The sequence below is a fragment of the Apium graveolens genome, chromosome 10, assembly GCF_009905375.1.
Source record: "Apium graveolens cultivar Ventura chromosome 10, ASM990537v1, whole genome shotgun sequence".
Lineage (NCBI taxonomy): Eukaryota > Viridiplantae > Streptophyta > Magnoliopsida > Apiales > Apiaceae > Apium > Apium graveolens.
In genome coordinates, this window is record NC_133656.1 from 126429259 (window position 1) to 126447100 (window position 17842).

The following is a 17842-nucleotide window of genomic DNA, read 5'->3' on the forward strand; positions in this document are numbered from 1 at the left end:
AACGACGTCGTTTAATTATAAATTATGACGGAAATCAAGTCGTCGTAAGTAGTATTTACGACGGAACTGTTTCCGTCGTAAGTTTCCGACCTTTCACATTAAATGTCACCGGCTAGCTGTTCAAAAATAATATTTTTTTATTAAAACTTACGACGGAAATTTATTTCCGTCGTAAATATTTGCAAAATATTGCTGTCTCTTTTTAAAGTTCACTCTTTTCACTTATTTTTTCTCACAAAAATATATCTTCATATCATTCAAAATACATGATGACATAACAACAACGAATTTTACAATCTTCAATGTATGTATTAAATTTTAATCTTATTTTATATTGTTTATATGCATTTAAATGTGTGATTTAAATTTTTATATTTATATGTAATATATATATGGGTGCTTATATGTTATTCACGTAGCATTTTATTTTCATTTGTAGATGTCTTATGATACTAGTTGGATCACTAAACGAATTATTCCCGGTGGTTATGGTTTTACGAAAGAATTTAATAAAGGGGTTAAAGATTTCTTGGCATTTGCAATAAAAAATAGCAAGGAACCGAATGATCCGGAACTTTTGATTAGATGTCCGTGTAATACATGTAACAATCAACTCTTTCAACTCATTTCCGATGTCGAGTTTCACTTATATGCGGTCGGTTTTCTTGAGACTTACACCATATGGCATTATCATGAAAAAGAATGTGGCTCACGAAATGAAGAAATGAATGATCGCGAAGATGTATTTGATGAATATGAGATGTTGAGGGATGCCTTTAGAGGGGAAGATTTTGGATATGTCAATAGTGTCCACGAGGAGCCGAACGAGCAAGCATCTAAATTCTTATACAATGTGAGTAATGTCGGAGAACCAATATATCCGGGCAACATCAAGTACACACAATTGAAATTTGTCACTAGATTACTACATTGGAAGAATCATAATAAATGTAGTGATAAGGCCTTTGATGAGTTACTCCTCTTACTTGGAGATGTGTTTCCGGAAGGGCATAAACTTCCTTTTAATTATTATGGTGTCAAGAAGATGGTCAAGAAGCTGAACTTGGGATACGAAAAAATACATGCATGTGAGAATGATTGTATGTTGTTCTACAGTGATGATAAAGATTTGGAAAACTGTAAGTACTGTGAGTTAAGCCGATACAAAGATTCAATTAATGGTGGGAGTGATACCATTCCGAGGAAGATCTTAAGATATTTTAAGATCACTCCTCGTCTACAGCGTTTGTACATGTCTACCCATACAGCCCAACATATGAAGTATCACAAGAACAGAATTGTGACTGAAGGGGTTCTTAGTCACCCTGCAGATGGAGAAGAATGGAAAGAATTTGACAAGAACTATCCGGATTTTGCAGCGGATATTCGTAATGTAAGGCTTGGTCTTGCAACTGATGGATTTCCCCCGTACAGTAATGCTACTTCTACTGTATACTCAGTATGGCCTGTAGTATTACTTGTGTACAACCTTCCACATACCATGTCCATGAAGGATCCATACATGTTTATGACACTACTAGTACCCGGGCCGAATGATCCTGGGAGGAATCTGAATGTCTATCTTAGGCCTTTGATTGATGAACTTATTAGTTTATGGCAGGTTGGTGTGCAGACATATGATGCTTCTACGAAGACCAATTTCATGATGCGGGCTGCCTTGTTATGGACTATCAGTGACTTTCCCGGGTTGGGTATGGTTAGCGGATGGTCAACCCACGGAAAGATGGCTTGTCATGTATGTATGGGTGAAGTTAAAGCCAAGCAACTACCACACAGCAGGAAGTCCAGCTTTTATGGGTTACATATGGGGTTTCTAGACAAACGCCGAAGAAGTCGACGAAAAGGTCGAATTGTCCATAACATGTGTGCTGGAATCACATTTCCACCACCAGGGAAACCGCATAGCAAAGAAAGGGCAGATGGCTTTGGGGATTCACACAATTGGACACATATTACTAGCTTCTTTGATCTACCATATTGGGATTCATTGCGTCTACGTCATTGTATCGATGTTATGCACACAGAGAAAAATGTGTTTGACAATATATTTCATACTATTTTATGTAGTGCCAAAACGAAGGATACCACAAAATCAAGAGAAGATTTGAAGGCAATGGGCATCATGCAAGAGTTATGGATGAATGGTAGACACAGGCCTAGAGCTAGATACGAACTCACCCGAGATCAGCTGAAATTGTTATGTAAATGGGTACATCGATTGAAACTCCCAGATGGTTGCTCATCAAACTTGAAGAGATGTTGTAAGATAGCTCAGTTGAAATTTCAAGGCATGAAGTCACATGATTGTCACGTATTTATGCAAAAGTTATTATCTTCTGCATTTCGTGAACTTTTTCCGGATGACATACACAAAGTACTTTGTGATCTTTCAAATTTTTTCAAGGACTTGTGCTCAACTACACTACTCGCATCAAATATTAGGCAGTTGGAAAAAAACATAGCTGGGATCATTTGTACTTTGGAGACTAAATTCTTTCCAGCTTTGTTTGATCCAATGGAGCATCTTCCCGTTCATCTACCCGAAGAGTGCAGACTCGGAGGCCCTGTCCCATCACGATGGATGTATAATATTGAAAGACTACAACGCAGAATGAAACAAAAAGTAGGGAACAAAGCACGAGTTGAAGGTTCCATTGCAGAAAAATATGTACATGAAGAGTTGACACATTTCTGTTCCATGTACTTTGAGTCAGGAGTTGAGACAGCGCACAACTTGCTAGGTCGTAATGTGGTTGATGATCGCTCACGGGATCCACATAAACTCGAGGCGTTTACATATCCGGTAGAGCTCCTCGGAGCATATACAGGTTACCATTTAGATGTGGATTCCCTACATGTTGCAGCACATTATGTTCTTACTAACATGCGTGAAGTGGCATTCTACATCACGTAAGTAATAAAATATTTTCATTCATAATTAAAACTTTGAAACATTCTTCACTAACATGGTATGATTACTTTTTTCAGTATGTTCGAAGAAGAGGTTCGCAAGCATCATACATTGATATTGAGTGATACTGAGATGGATACAATGCTAAAGGCACATTTCGCAACATGGTTTCAAAATAAGGTATTTCATAAAATACACAAATTATATAATTATAAAAACATATTTATATACTTGTTTTTATGTGATTTTTTTCCGTCGTAAATGGCTCAATAACGACGATTTCAGTTCAAAAAAACCGTCGTAAATGGCCAAATTTCTTGTAGTGTAATAAGTTTCTAAAAGATCTTTATATAAAACGAGTTACAAAATTAATGTCAAATTACTACTTGAGTTCTTTTTATTATAAGCAGTAAATTACCTGGAAGAATAATATATCTAGATTCTGTATTGTTAGTTCAGAAGGCCAAGTAGACCCGCTAATATGGAGAAGTTTGAAATGTTCTCAGAAGAAGAGTGCAAACCTTGTTTAATAGTACTAATAATTAAATCAATGTGCGGGAACATTATTTACCCAATTCATGAAATTATTAATGTTTAAAAAGGTTTGTCGACCTAAAACACGCTCGAGGATGATTGAAGGAAATTCGGAAATCTTCAAGACGATTAGAGAAGAATAATATTCCTATCAACGGAGTCGAGGTGTTGCATGAACGATGGTTATTATATGCGGCATAGACGAAATTAGAAGTTATGACTATAAATTTTGTAATAATGCAACTATGGTCGAACCATTAAAGTGATGAACGTGGATGGTGAGCAATGATATCATTCTTTTCTATAACACGATAGCGTATATTTTTCTTAATTCTTAAATAAGTATAAAAAAATTTCATTACTCCGTTCAATGAAGCAATAGAGAAGAAGAGGTTATGGTATTCCTTTTCAAATCATTCCTTCGTCCAAAAGGATGATAAAGAAAATTTATAAGTTGCATGTACTGTAAGTAAATTATGGAAGTCACATGTGCCAGGGCTAAAGTAAAGGATGGAATAAAATGCCTATAACTTGAAATGGGAATACCATTATAAGAATATGATTAAATATCGAGAGTTAAACAAAGATATAGGTTGACTTGGTATAAGAATGGAGATGGTAGAGCATGTAAGAAAATATATATCTACTGAAGAATCAAAGCCAGCAACAAAGGTTGAATATATTATTGTAAGTATTTTGAAAATAAATATAGCTCGTTAAGAAGCGATATAGTAGAATCACTTGAAAACCAAAGCCGAAGGAAGTGTTATTTGAATTATTACGGATAGGTTGACCAAACCTAATCAATCTTTTATTAATGAATACTTCCTTCAATATTTCTTAAATGATGTTGTGGTATGTCACCAGGTTTCAGAAGGGATTGTAATTGATTGATATTGTTACTTAATTTAACATGTTGGCAGAGGTATCAAGAATGTAATAAACTATGTTAAATCAAAATAGTATATACCACCCATGATTAAACGAGTACCAGGTAGAGCAAGCTAAACACGAAATTTAGTTGCACCTCGATAAATCAAGAGATTCAAGTTATTTTAAGAATATGATAAAGAATGTAGATATAGAAGAAGACTTTCTAATAATATGAAGTAAAGACAGGAATTATTATTATTTGTGGCTAAACGTTAGGGAAGGACATTGTAATAATTTTATATCAAGTCTCCCTAGAACCAAAATAAATGATATTATGGTTTAGAATATGTGGGTGATGTCTCCAGATTAGTATATTTTTCTAAATAGTAAAAGATTTTCCCTTGATAAACATATTCGATTGAGTGATTTAAAGGACATTATGGGATGATAATGAATTCATACGTCAATCATATTTAGTCGATATTTTCTGCTTATATCATAATCTTGGATTTAATTCTGGAACATTTAAAAACCGAATACGCCATGGTCTCAGTATATCATTTACAGATGAACGAAGAAAGTAAGGGAATGATTAAAGAGTCTCGAATGCAATTGGAAGCGTTACGAGCTAGGCTAATTAAACAAAGAAACACGTAGGGAATAAGGTTCAACAACCAGTAAATGTTGAAAGCATTCATGAGAACGAAGAATTAGAATTAGAACTAAAATAAGGTTAGTATGTATTATGTTGGTCCTTTTGAGACAGTAAGATAGACAGAAAGATTCTGATTGAGTTGGCCATATCGCTACCCGTATAGCAGATTCATAGGGTATTTATATACGTATACTCAGGAAGACTAATTTAGCCCAATTATATATAAAATGGAGACTTGAGTTAGGTGGTATGAGAAATTGATAGTGTATGATGTCAGCAAGAGGCTGTTGAGTAATGATTGTTATGATGAGTTAAAGTTTATGAAATAGTTGTAAGGTTGAGAAGTTAACCTTAATAAAATTTCAAATGAGATACTTAAAAATTATTATTATATGTTCCTTAGCATGATTCTAAGGACAGAATCCGATTAAGAGGGGAATGATATAATGACCGAAAAATTTATGATTATTTTATGATATATTAAATGAGTATTAGGTGATTTATGCTATTATAATTTATGACTGATCATAATTGACTATATGTTACATGCTATACGTGTTCTGTGTGCTTCGGGATATTTTTGGGTATTTTATTACGTGTTAAATGGATTTATATTCAAAATTATACTTTCCAAATTTCATTTTTAATACTCCCTTCGTCCCTCCGAATTGTTATCATTTCTGGGAGAGTACCCGACACGCATTTTAAGATGAAATTAAAGTATAGTTCTTTAGCTTTTTTTAAACCTTTTATTTTTCTGAATAAAAGTTTAAACATTCTATTTTTATTCAGAAAAAGAAATTTTTTAAAAAAATTTATAGAACTATACTTTCTATTCATTTTAAAATGCGTGTCAAACACTCTCTTAGAAACGATAACAATTGGGAGGGAGGGAGGGAGTAGTTGTTATTTAATATGGAGTAATTGGCTTTATTCTGCATCATATGGTGTATATCATAGTGATTTCCCGAACATCCAGTTAATTTAGGAAGTGTTTTGTTTCGTGAAAAGTGACTATTCTGGGCCCCTACCGGGACGTAAAAGCCCACAAAAATCATATTTTTATTTTTATAAAATTATGGGACTGTCAAATATTCAATATTTTTATATATTTGAATTATTCATGATTTTTGGGAAATTTTGACATAATTTTTCATTTATTGGATTAAAAATAATTATTCCCCGTTAATTATAATTTTGGGCTAATTATTTTATCAAAAGATATAATTATTTTATTTCAGGTAACCAAATTGAAGTAATTTGTAGTCGAATTTGGGCGTTTCTTTTGTGTTGATTTTTGATTGTATTTGATTCTTGAATAAGCTTTATCATGCACTGGGGAATCGATTCGTGTATAAATTTTATGTGTTTGTACGTGATAGTGTTATTTGAATTTCGAGTTTAACTGTTATTTTGTTTTTATTTTATGGATTATATATGCTTTGGATATCAGTTTTAATCCCAGAAATTGATGGTATGAGTTACAAGCTTCATTTTCAGATATAGATTGCCGAGTTTCGTTATTGGTTGTGTTATTTCGTGTTTTCTGATTATGTCACCAAAAATTGCTTCATTTTTGGCCGGATAAGTTGATTCTGGTTTTAGATGTGGATATCATGTGATTTACTGGATGGAGGAAGTGATTTAGAGTTATTTGGAGTTGAGAAATGAAGCAAACAGATTATTTTGGGTCAAATCAGACATTACCGGAGTTTTCGAAGCTCGCGGAATTCTGTAAAGTTTTCGGCGAGTTCTTCAAAAAAATTCGGTTGTCTTCTTCACTTGAGCTGCTGTTTGATCCATTTCCCCTAACTTGAATCCTAATTTTTACGTTTCTGGAATAATTTTTTTAAATCAAACCAAAATTCTTTTCCTTATTTAAAAATTTGATTTTGGTTCAAAAATAAATTGATTAATTATTGTAAATAATTAACTGAATTATTTCAATTCAAAATATTTTTTTTTATTATTTTGAAAAATATGAATTGAATTAAATATTTATAATTTATTTTAAATTATTTATATATGAATTAAATTAGGTAATTAATTAATTTAATTAATTAATTTTATTTATAAATAAATAAATGAAATGTAATTATTTATAATTAAGTCAATGATGATTTAAAAATCAATTTGAGATTTTTAAAATAAATTCTAGTACTTAAAAATCAATTAATATTATTAATTAACTTATTCTTATTTTATTCATTATAAATAGACCATTTGTTTGTTTAATACAAAATGAACGCCTCTAGACTTGAAAACATATTCTGATTCTATTAAAATTACTTTCGAGGCATAAAATCTTTCATTTCGAAATGTTGCTTGATTTTTAAACATTTCTGAGTTGCATAAGTACCGAAAAAGTCATATTTCGCCCCAATTTCAGTTCTGAACGTATCAAGTCGAATGTTTTGACGAACTGAGTTTTATATTATATGAAGTATGTGATACGTGTCTTATATGTTTTATGAATTATGTGTTCATGTGTTATAGAATAACATGATTACGTGATATGTGACCCACATGCTATTTGCTTATAGTTTTCAAGGCCATGATTAAGTATAAACGATCGGGTAGACGTTGAGATGTATAGTTAAGTTGATTCAGTTTTGTCTTGTTTATTGAAATAGTATCTTTTATGATATATATACCTAGTTCAAGGTATTCAAAGCCAGACAGTGATAGTTAAAGTAAAGTCTGATTGTGTATGGTAATGAAACAAGTAAATACAGAGATAAGATAAACATATGATGGTGATTAACAAGAAGGGCCAGATAGCCTGTCCATAAAAACACTGATATACCATAACTGAGTAATATGGACGATATTTAAAGATCAGAGGGCCATCAATTTAGGCAAGTATTCTCAAACTTTCTTGTTGTATATTGCCAGTATTTCTTCCCTATTCAAAATTCAGAATAGTTAAATATTTTTATATTTCACAGCAATTACTCTTAATAATGCAAGTACCCTTTATTGTTGATTGATCTCTTGAACAAATACCTATTATTCTGGGGTATTTGCGAACCCTGAATCGGGATATTTTGAACTCAAAGTGATTTGACATCAAAATACTCCATGCACTGGATGGTTAGGATAAGGGCCAGAGATGGCTGGACCCTTTGTCTATGAATCCAAAATGGGCCAAGGCCAGTGATAGGTGGACCCTTATTTATTGGGCCATATTACATGGGTACCTGATTGGATCTATACAGGTAGGTATATATTTGCACTATATATCCTGACTTACCAGTAGGCTATGGGTGTGAATGTTGGCTCTAGTACCAGTCTAATTTATTATTGATTGCCATTAACGACATTCCTTCTTAAAAAGTTTTATGATAACAAAACCGGATAAAGACCTGATTCAAAAGATAAACTAGTGAATGCTCGTTATCTTTTATTTATGATTGAAGGCTAATAAAGGCCAATGTATTATTCTCAACTACTTCAAATAAATAATGATGTTCATAATTTTTTTAAAGATTGTGTCTGGAAATCAGTTATGTTACTTGTTGGGCATTTAGGCTCACTCTTGCTTTGTAAATTCTTATTTCTTTCAGTTTCCAATGAGGATTAAAGTGAATAGCTATTAATAGACAACAAAATTAGAGAAAACCAAGCTGCGAGAATTTGGAGATGTCAGGGTGAATAAAATGAGGAAGTTAATAAAGAGGTAATAAAATTGTATTTAGTTGATATAAATTTTAGAAGGTCGGATTCTTGTTTCATACCATAACATGTAAATGATCCGGAATTGAGGGGTTATCTGTATATTTGGTTTAATATACATGTTTATATTATTTAATATTATTTGGTGACACCTAATCCTGACCTCGGATTTGGGGATGTTACATTCTGAATGAACTTTATTTAGTACTATATTAAAGACTTTTTACACTAACTCTATTGAAAATCTACACCTAGTAGGGTGAAGAGGTGTTATAGCTAACTAATAATAATTATACATGTTACCAAATATTTATCAAACCATCAATATAACTTATTTTTAAGTTCAATAATATGTTGTCAACGAGCTGAGAATTGATATGTAATACGAAAAGTATATAATAATATATAAATGTCATGATGAATTTTATCCAGGTTCGATTCCGAAGCCTAATGATCTATGTCCCGGTCCCCGGTAAATTTTGTAAAAGAATATATATTATTAATAAAAAAAACTGATACGATTTCAAGATTCAATAATATATCTCTCCTAACCTTTCTCACTTATAGTAGTATGATGAAAACTCAATTCCCTAAGCCAAATTCTCTCTAATTATTAAATTAACCGAGTACAATCTTTTGAAAAAATGAATTCCCTTAAGCCTTGTTATCTAAGCTCACTACTGAGCAATAATGAAATTATACTTTGAACAATATAAGTTTAAAAGAAAATTATAAATTAAACAATGAACTTGATTTCAGATATACGTGTATAGTACTACAGTTCAAATTGAAATTATTTTAGATGAATGAAAAGTTGAATTTTTAGAAGGCTATAATGTATACTCGAGAATTAGCTATCAAAATGAGTACGCCCATAAGTATATATATAATACATTTAATGTAAAATACTTAAACAATCACAATGTATCCATATCTCACTTGTATTTTTTTAATTTAAATGTTACTATATTTGATACACACTAAATTAACTAAAGTTAAGTACATAAGAACATTTGAAACAAAACGCTTTATTTGAAATATGAATAGATAGGAAGTGTAGTTTAGATATAACAGTTTAAAGGAAACAACTTCATATTGTTTAGGAAACATAATTGAATAAAGTATATAAAATATTCAAGCTCTAATATTGTATATACTATGCGTACATATAATAAACTCCTCATAAATCAGTTCAAAAAAGATATTCTTGAAATCAGTAGATTATCTTTATCTTGATATCTCTTGATATCTTTTTATGTAAAACTAGTTAGCTTTCGGTTATTTTCAAGCTTTTGAAGCTTGTTGTTAATCATTTAAGGGTGTTGATAAGATGTGCATACAAGTATTCTCCAAAGTAGAGTTTGTATAATATATATATATACACATATATTTTAAGCATGCAGTGATTAATTATCAGATTGTAGTAGTGTGATCATCAGAATTTAAGGAGTACCAATCTCCCCATTTTTGATGATTACACAATAATTTTAGGATAATTTGAAAAACTCCCGAAATCAGAAATATGCCCTAAGACATCAGTTATAAACCGATATTTTTGTTTTTTAAAACTGTTGTCTTCGCATGTGTAGAGAAAGATCAGGATCTTTAATATCGGTTTTTAGCATATGTTAAAGATAAAATAAGGCATCAGTTTTCTCAAAAAACTGATTTATATTTAACCTTTATTTTTAATAACATGTTAAAACTAAATTATAAAAACTGGTACTTAGGAGGTTAAAGAGGACTATAAACATATAACAAGGAAGAACATTAAACTAATAGACATCAGATTCTTAACAAAAATGATGTCTTGGTTACTATACTCTAGAAAAGAAAGAAAATAAGGACAACATAGTCCATAGTTCTACAATGTTAATATATATACCAATATTTAACCCAAATTCCCTCAATATTTTCTCTAAACCTAATCTCCATATCATCAGCAACATCACATGCCGGGATATTTTAGAAGAATGGCTGATGATCCATGGTCATGTCTCCTAGATCATCTTCATTGTAGATATCGTGATAGTCTCGAGTCGTGGAGGTTAATATAATGGACCAAGTAGCATCAAATGGATCTTCAACATAAAACACTTGCTTCATTTCATCAACGGAAACATATTTATCCTTCTTCTAGCCTTTCTGACTAAAGTCCACAAGCATGAAGCCAAGATCATCCATTTTGATACCTCTATCATTCGATGCCCATTTATACAAGAATATTAGAAGCATGGTAGTCCAACTCCCATATTTCTAGAATGATGCCATACAACGTCATATCACTCTCGAGCGAATTTAAATCCTCAGCACTACAAACTTCAACCATCTTAGCAAATAAAGAAAAACCGTTCTTCTGAATAACCCTTGATTTATCACGATCTTTTGTCAAGTACCAAACTTTGTCAACTAGATATCCTTCATAATTCAAAACAAAATAAAATGGATTGGCAACTAACCATCTTATCATTTCTGAAATAGCGAAGCAATTTTCCTTAAGTTCACTCCTAACCTACACACATTGTCATTAACTACATATCGTACACTTATTAATTATATAAAATAAAGCTGACAATAAAAGCCATAATAAGGGAAATCAACTTTTCTTTCAAATCAATCAGCAAAAAGCCGATTACGTTCTCCCATGAGCCAATGAACACTCTTTTTCTTTTCTCCATGAATTTCTTCAAGATACTCCTTATGCTTTATGAGAAAAAAAAAATTATTATATTCAGTCACAAGAATACTTACCAAAAAGATAGGATTTTACAAGAGGGAAAACTCAACTTACATTATATAAAAAAATACTTTAGAATTGTTTAACAGGACAGTCAAATGTGCCTCATCTCTCTCTTTCTCATCGACTTCCTTCATTTTCACAACTAATAAGGGACCACTGGCTTGGTCTTTGGGAACACCAGCTTTTTTGCAACTCTTTTTATTAAACTCGGTGTAGAATTCCACCGATTCCTCACCAAGATAACTTTCGGCGATACAACCTTCTAGATGATAACGACTTTTAACATAACTGTTCAGCACTTTATTAAACCATTAAAATGCATACATCTACCTATAACAAACTGGTCCACAAAAACACAATTCCCAAACCAAGTGGACTATGAGATATATCGTAACATCAAAAAATGAGCCATGATTTTTTTTTCAAGCTCACAAAAGGTTAATATCAAATCTGAATGAAGACATTGCTAATTTATACACAACTGTACCTAGTTTTCTCAATACCTCAAACGGTCTGATATACCTAGGATTTAGCTTGCCCTTCTGATCAACATAACCAATCCTTTTTACCAGTTCAAATTGAAAAGTAATCTCATACATTTTCTCCTTATTACCTTCTGGTATTCGTACTTCAATCTCTGACTTTTCTAATTCTTTTACCAAGTTCTCAGTGATCTTAATTGCATTCAATCTTCCTTTTCTACTCAATGCATCTGCCACTGTATTGGGTTTTTCTTGGTTGGTAGTTAACGGAACAATCATAATCTTTTATCAATTCCAACTAGAATTCAAACTTTGAAAAATTAGCATACAGTTGATTTTCTCCTAACCTTTGTAGGGAAAATCCTTGGGCATTCTTCATGGACTTTCTTAATTTTGAATAGTTGAGGATGATATCAATAAATACAATTACACTTATACAAGTATTCCTTATACATGTTGTTCAATAAATCTTTAAAGGTGATTGGTGTATTTGCTAATCCAAACAACATCACCATGAACTCGTAATATTCATATCTCGTTCCAAACAAATTCTTTAGTATGACCTCAGGCTTAACCCCTAACGGATGGTAGGCTGATCTTAGATCAACCTTTGAGAACCAACACGTTCTTTAATTGGGTCGCACCGGCAATCAATTCTAGATAGGGTAACTTATTCCTAATTATGAACTTATCAAACTTCTGATAATTAGTACATAACTTCATACATCCATCCATCTTCTCCCTAACAATACTGGTTTACCCCACGGAATACACCTTGCCCGATCATTCCCTTATCCAATAATTCTTAAAGTTTCTTAGCTAATTACTTGATTCCTTATACCTCCTGAGTCAGAGCCTGTCACTTAAATATAGTTTACCTTGGTTCACATGGTTTATAGGCTATTGCGTGAGCCCGTAGGATTTACCCAGTGCGCACCCGGAGGATAGCAGCTGCGGGTTACCTACCATAAAAAAATATTACTTGATTCCTACTAGGGCCATACGATATAGAGCTTTTGACACTGGTTTGGCTCCGGTACTAAACCAGTGAGAAACTCTATCTCATGATCTGGGGTAATCCTGGTAATTCATCTAGAAAGACTTTTGGGGAATTCATTTACTATCTAAATTTCATCCAACTTACGTGCTTCCTCTTAATATCCACTACATGTTCTAGATTTAACTTACCTTCTTTCTTTAATAGCTCCTTTGCTCGCATGATTGAAAGAAACTCCTTATGGATACTCGCCCTAATATTAGCTTCCGTAAACATTACAATTTTGCTTCTTCTGGAAATCAATCATTTCCCGATGACAGGGTACCCAATCCATTCCTAAGATTATATCAATCTCTTTTAACTTGAAATATAATAGGTCATTCGTAAAAGAATTTTTTAAGATTTCCATAGGGTATTTAGGACAGAACAGATTTACTGGTACTTTATCTTGATTAGCCACTTTTATAATTAAGGGTTCACTTAATCATTCCAATATTAGATCCATTTTACCCACATATAACTAACTTAGACACTCCAAAGTCACTCAATACTTTAATAGGGATGAAATAAAGAAAGAGTGTACGTGATTCCATATCAGGGTCTTGTGCAGTTGACCTTTTAATCAAATTAAAAGTCCTACCCTTGGGTGTACTGGATGCGGACCTTTTGATGCACTACCTCCCATGCTATCTTGGGAAACACTTCTATAGTTCTTGGCAATATGTCCTATCTTGCCATAATTATAACAGGTGACTCCTGCATTTTCCACTTTACACTCCCATACATAGTGTCCTTTCTGTCCATACCTGAAACATTTATTATTTTCTTTACATACTCCAACATGCCTTTTACCATATTGCTCACACTCCGATATAGGCGACCTGACCGACTTGACTTGGTTATAACTGAATGAGGTATTATTAGACATGTTCAAAGAAAAACTTTGTCTTTTAAATCCTTTATCCTTGTTTCTTCAAAACTTTTTCCGAAACTTATTACTAGATTCCTTTTGATCCTGTTTTTCTTCCACATCAACTGTTTTCCGCTTCTTATCTTCTTTTTCTCTAGCGGCTAACTGCTGATCACTCTCTATTACCATGGTTGCCTGAACTACCGAGGTATAGGTCTTCAATTATAAAATTATAACTCCACTTCCAATTTCCGGTTTCAATCCTTGTTGAAACCTTTTCTATTTCTGAGCTTCAGAGTGTACATAGTGGCGCAAACCTAGCTAACTCTGTAAAATTAGGCTCATACTCAGCTACAATTCTGTCGCCTTGCTTCAATTCTAAAAACTCAATCTCTTTTTTAATTTCGCATACAGTCACGGAAATATTTCTCCAAAAATAACACGGTAAACCTCACCCATGGGACATGAACTTCTCCTTCTAATGACCTAGTTGACTCCCATCATTAATTCACTTCATTCTTTAAGAAGTAGTCTGCATAATCGGTCTTCAGATTATCACTCACTTGGAAAAGGTTGAAAGCTTTCTCCATCAGCTACTGGTTCACTCCTTGATGTTTCTACTGCAACAGTAGTTGATATTGCTGAATCTAATGGATTAACTGTTATTGTTATTGTTGCTGCTGGCGCACCAAATCTAGAATTTTATTTATAACTGGACCCTCAACAATACTACAATTATTCCCTTTAGACTAGGTAGCTTTCTTGGGTGGCATTTTCCTGGAAGATAACAATGGATTTATTCAAAAATATAACAAAAATATATGACAGAAAATATCACCGTTTAAACGGTGCACGTGTATCAGGAAAATGTTGCCCAATCAATGTCTTTATTATCAGGGTCCAGTTATAAAAGAGATCTAGATTAACAACACTAGCAACATTAGAAACAATGGCAGTAGTATAATCAACAATAGTAGAGGAAAACTGATATATGAAGACACTTAATACCATAGTATGGCTTCTCAATATAATAACAACTGATTAACTTTTCAGTACTACTCAAATATAACAGTTAAACTAATATAATATACAACAAAACTTGGTTTGCTATATCAGCCACCAACTACATAAAGCAAGCTAGAAAACTAAGTCAAACTTAAAGAACGATGGACTCTACTAGGCATACTGGATAGTCCGAGTTTCAAAAGATAACTGTTCTAAAGACGACTGTACATCACCCATAAGTTACTTTCCAACCACTGAATTAACATTTCTAAGGATGCAATCTTCACCATTGGATCTTGAATCCTCGATGCTGCCATTATTATGAAAATATCAACCTGATATAGAACTTTCATTCCTCTTGGTAGTCAAATTTTATTTACTTTCAATAAATAGGATTGCCCAACTACATAGGTTACTGAAAAAATTTATTGTCGTAGAATATCAAATTAAATTTTAAAGTCAACGGAATCAATTATGAAGGAAAAGTAAAGAAGAGGCTAATATGACTGAGAGCAACCATACAAGTACATAAGATGGCTAGTCTTAGTACCACATAGTTTATAACACATAATTCGGTGGCATCCAACCATACCCTTTGTTACACAGAAAAATAGTAAAATCATTTGCATTGTATGCCTCAATCAATCGATAGAAATATTGAGGTAAGAAACAATGTTTAAATAGAAAATTAATGGATAGGGAGGGGAAATCTAATTTATGATGAAATCAACAAAATCTGAAGTTGCTTAATTTGGGCTTTGACTTCTTATAGAAAACAAACAACTTATTAGGCAATAGAAAATCATTCTGGGAAACAAAATCTGTCTCAAGAAATGCGTATAAGGGTTCAAGATATAATAATAGTACTGATCCACATACCCACAAAACTTGGCTGTCATAGCAGCCGCTGACGACTATCATAACATACTATCTGAATTCATCGAGGTCGCACACTCGGTCCAGAATCATCACTGAACATTTAAAATCATACTTATTTTCTCAAGAGAGGAAACTAGAAACCACTATCGTATTATACCAATAAACACATATACGAGGGAGACACACTAAAAACTAGCGCAGTTCCAACCATTCCTTGATGCTAGGGTTACCTCTTTGAAACCCTCGACTGAAATCTTAGACTCGCTCTTCTTTATGAGTTGATGACTTACACCTTTATATAAACCTTTCTACACTCTTTTGACTCTACTCCTAACTTAAATCGGGGACTCAAACCTGTAGCTCTGGTACAAACTATGACGACCTCAACCCCGGGGTCAGGAGTTGACGTCACCAACAACAATAATAACATAAATAATATACTTCAACATAATAATTAATACATAAACATGACCGCTTTACCAAGATATTTTCCAGGTTTAAGTATGATTTAAGTTACAACTACTACAAAACCAACCTATTTCAATAATCCTGACACAACTAACTTAATACAAAAACTCAACAAACCATCTTTGGTCTGACACAACTACCTCAGAGGAGCCTAATATGAAAAGAACCGGAACTCTACCCTGACTGCAAGCACTACACCATATATCGCCTGTAGCAAAACTCTTTTTGGTGTTACAAGCAAAAATGTTACCTACAATCACTAAAATTTGATATGAAGTAACATTTTTTATTTGTGTTAGAGTAGGGAATACTAGATGTTACCATAGACATGATAAAATTGTTTTTGTAACATAAAAAATAGTGTTAACATTGATATTATAATTAGTGTTACCATATAACAAAATATTTTGGCAGAAATTTAGTCGTTGGCCAAACTTTAACCAAAATTTGGGCCGCCCAGAAGATAAAATTTGACCCGCTTTTTTCCCAAAGTAAAATAAAATACACTCACTTAAAATTACTAACCATGTACTAACAAGCCTCATCTTCAACACCTCTCGATGGGTTCAAAATTAGGGTTCTCAGATGGTCAGAGCTTGGAGCTTGGAGATTTGGGTTTATTAATTAGGGTCCTTAGTCGATCAGAACCTGGAACTTAGAGCTTGGAGATTAGGGTTTATTTTTTTAGAGATTGGATCTAAACCTTTAATATTCAACCGTGTCAATCACACCGGAAAATCTCAACACTCCGCCGGTGATTCGCTGTTAGGGTTAAAACACGTGCTAATAATTCACGCAAGTATACGCATTCGCAAGTAATATAGAACTCTTTCTAGTTCGTTCCCACAGAGACTGGTTTAGATTAACATTATGATTTATGCACTTATGTAACAACGATATGGCAATTATTCAATTCTAAGATGAATAACATGTTGGGTTGATTATAACTAAGCTGAACTATTGACAGTTTAAACTAAAGTACATTAACTAAGAGATTAAAGAGAGTTGAATACTATATGACACAAACATGAGATTCTAACTTCATTAAGTACTTCATTCAATAGCCTTATTGTTCTTAACCTTAGCATGTAATAGCTATGACCCTAATCAGATAACATGAAACTGATAAATGCCAACTTTTGTTGAATGAATAACAGACTACCAGACATCCATAAAAGAGATAGAAGCTGAATAGACACCAATTATATTGAGACCCTATATGTCTATAGAATTTGACGACATAATGGATTAGTGCACAAGATATCTATCATGATTATATAGGGTAAGTAAGATGGTTAAAATTACTTATGAATCATTCATAACAAATATATGAACCTGTGCTAACATGGCAAGTTCTAAATCCTTAAATTCACTATTGTTTCATTAAAGATTAACACGCTATCTTATAAGTTTGCGATGCTCATAAGATGAATAAACACAACCAATACTAGGTTATCATACAATCACCACACAATAAGGCATCAAAACAAATTAACTAAAGAAATCCATAGGTAAATCCGCTACAACCGCACGACAACGATTAGCCCATAATCGGACTCATCATCAACGTGGGTTCCGATGAAAGCATGGTATAATGAATGTAGTCTTTATACTGAATTAATAATTAACCAAGTACGAAACAAGAGTATAGGTTCACGAATAAGAAAACTAGCATCCAAAATTACAACTGAG

General features: G+C 32.7%; 1 protein-coding gene across 1 annotated transcript; it reads left to right on the forward strand.

Annotated features, from left to right (window-relative positions):
- The first annotated feature begins 439 nt into the window (after positions 1-439).
- On the forward strand, positions 440-2935 carry LOC141690944 (uncharacterized). The gene has a single exon (XM_074495698.1). The coding sequence runs from the start codon at positions 440-442 to the stop codon at positions 2933-2935; it is 2496 nt and encodes an 831-aa protein (XP_074351799.1).
- Positions 2936-17842: the final 14907 nt, after the last annotated feature.

What these genes read in the sequence shown, in the direction of transcription:
- LOC141690944 (XM_074495698.1), top strand. Translation starts at nt 440, where the DNA reads ATGTCTTATGATACTAGTTGGATCACTAAACGAATTATTCCCGGTGGT.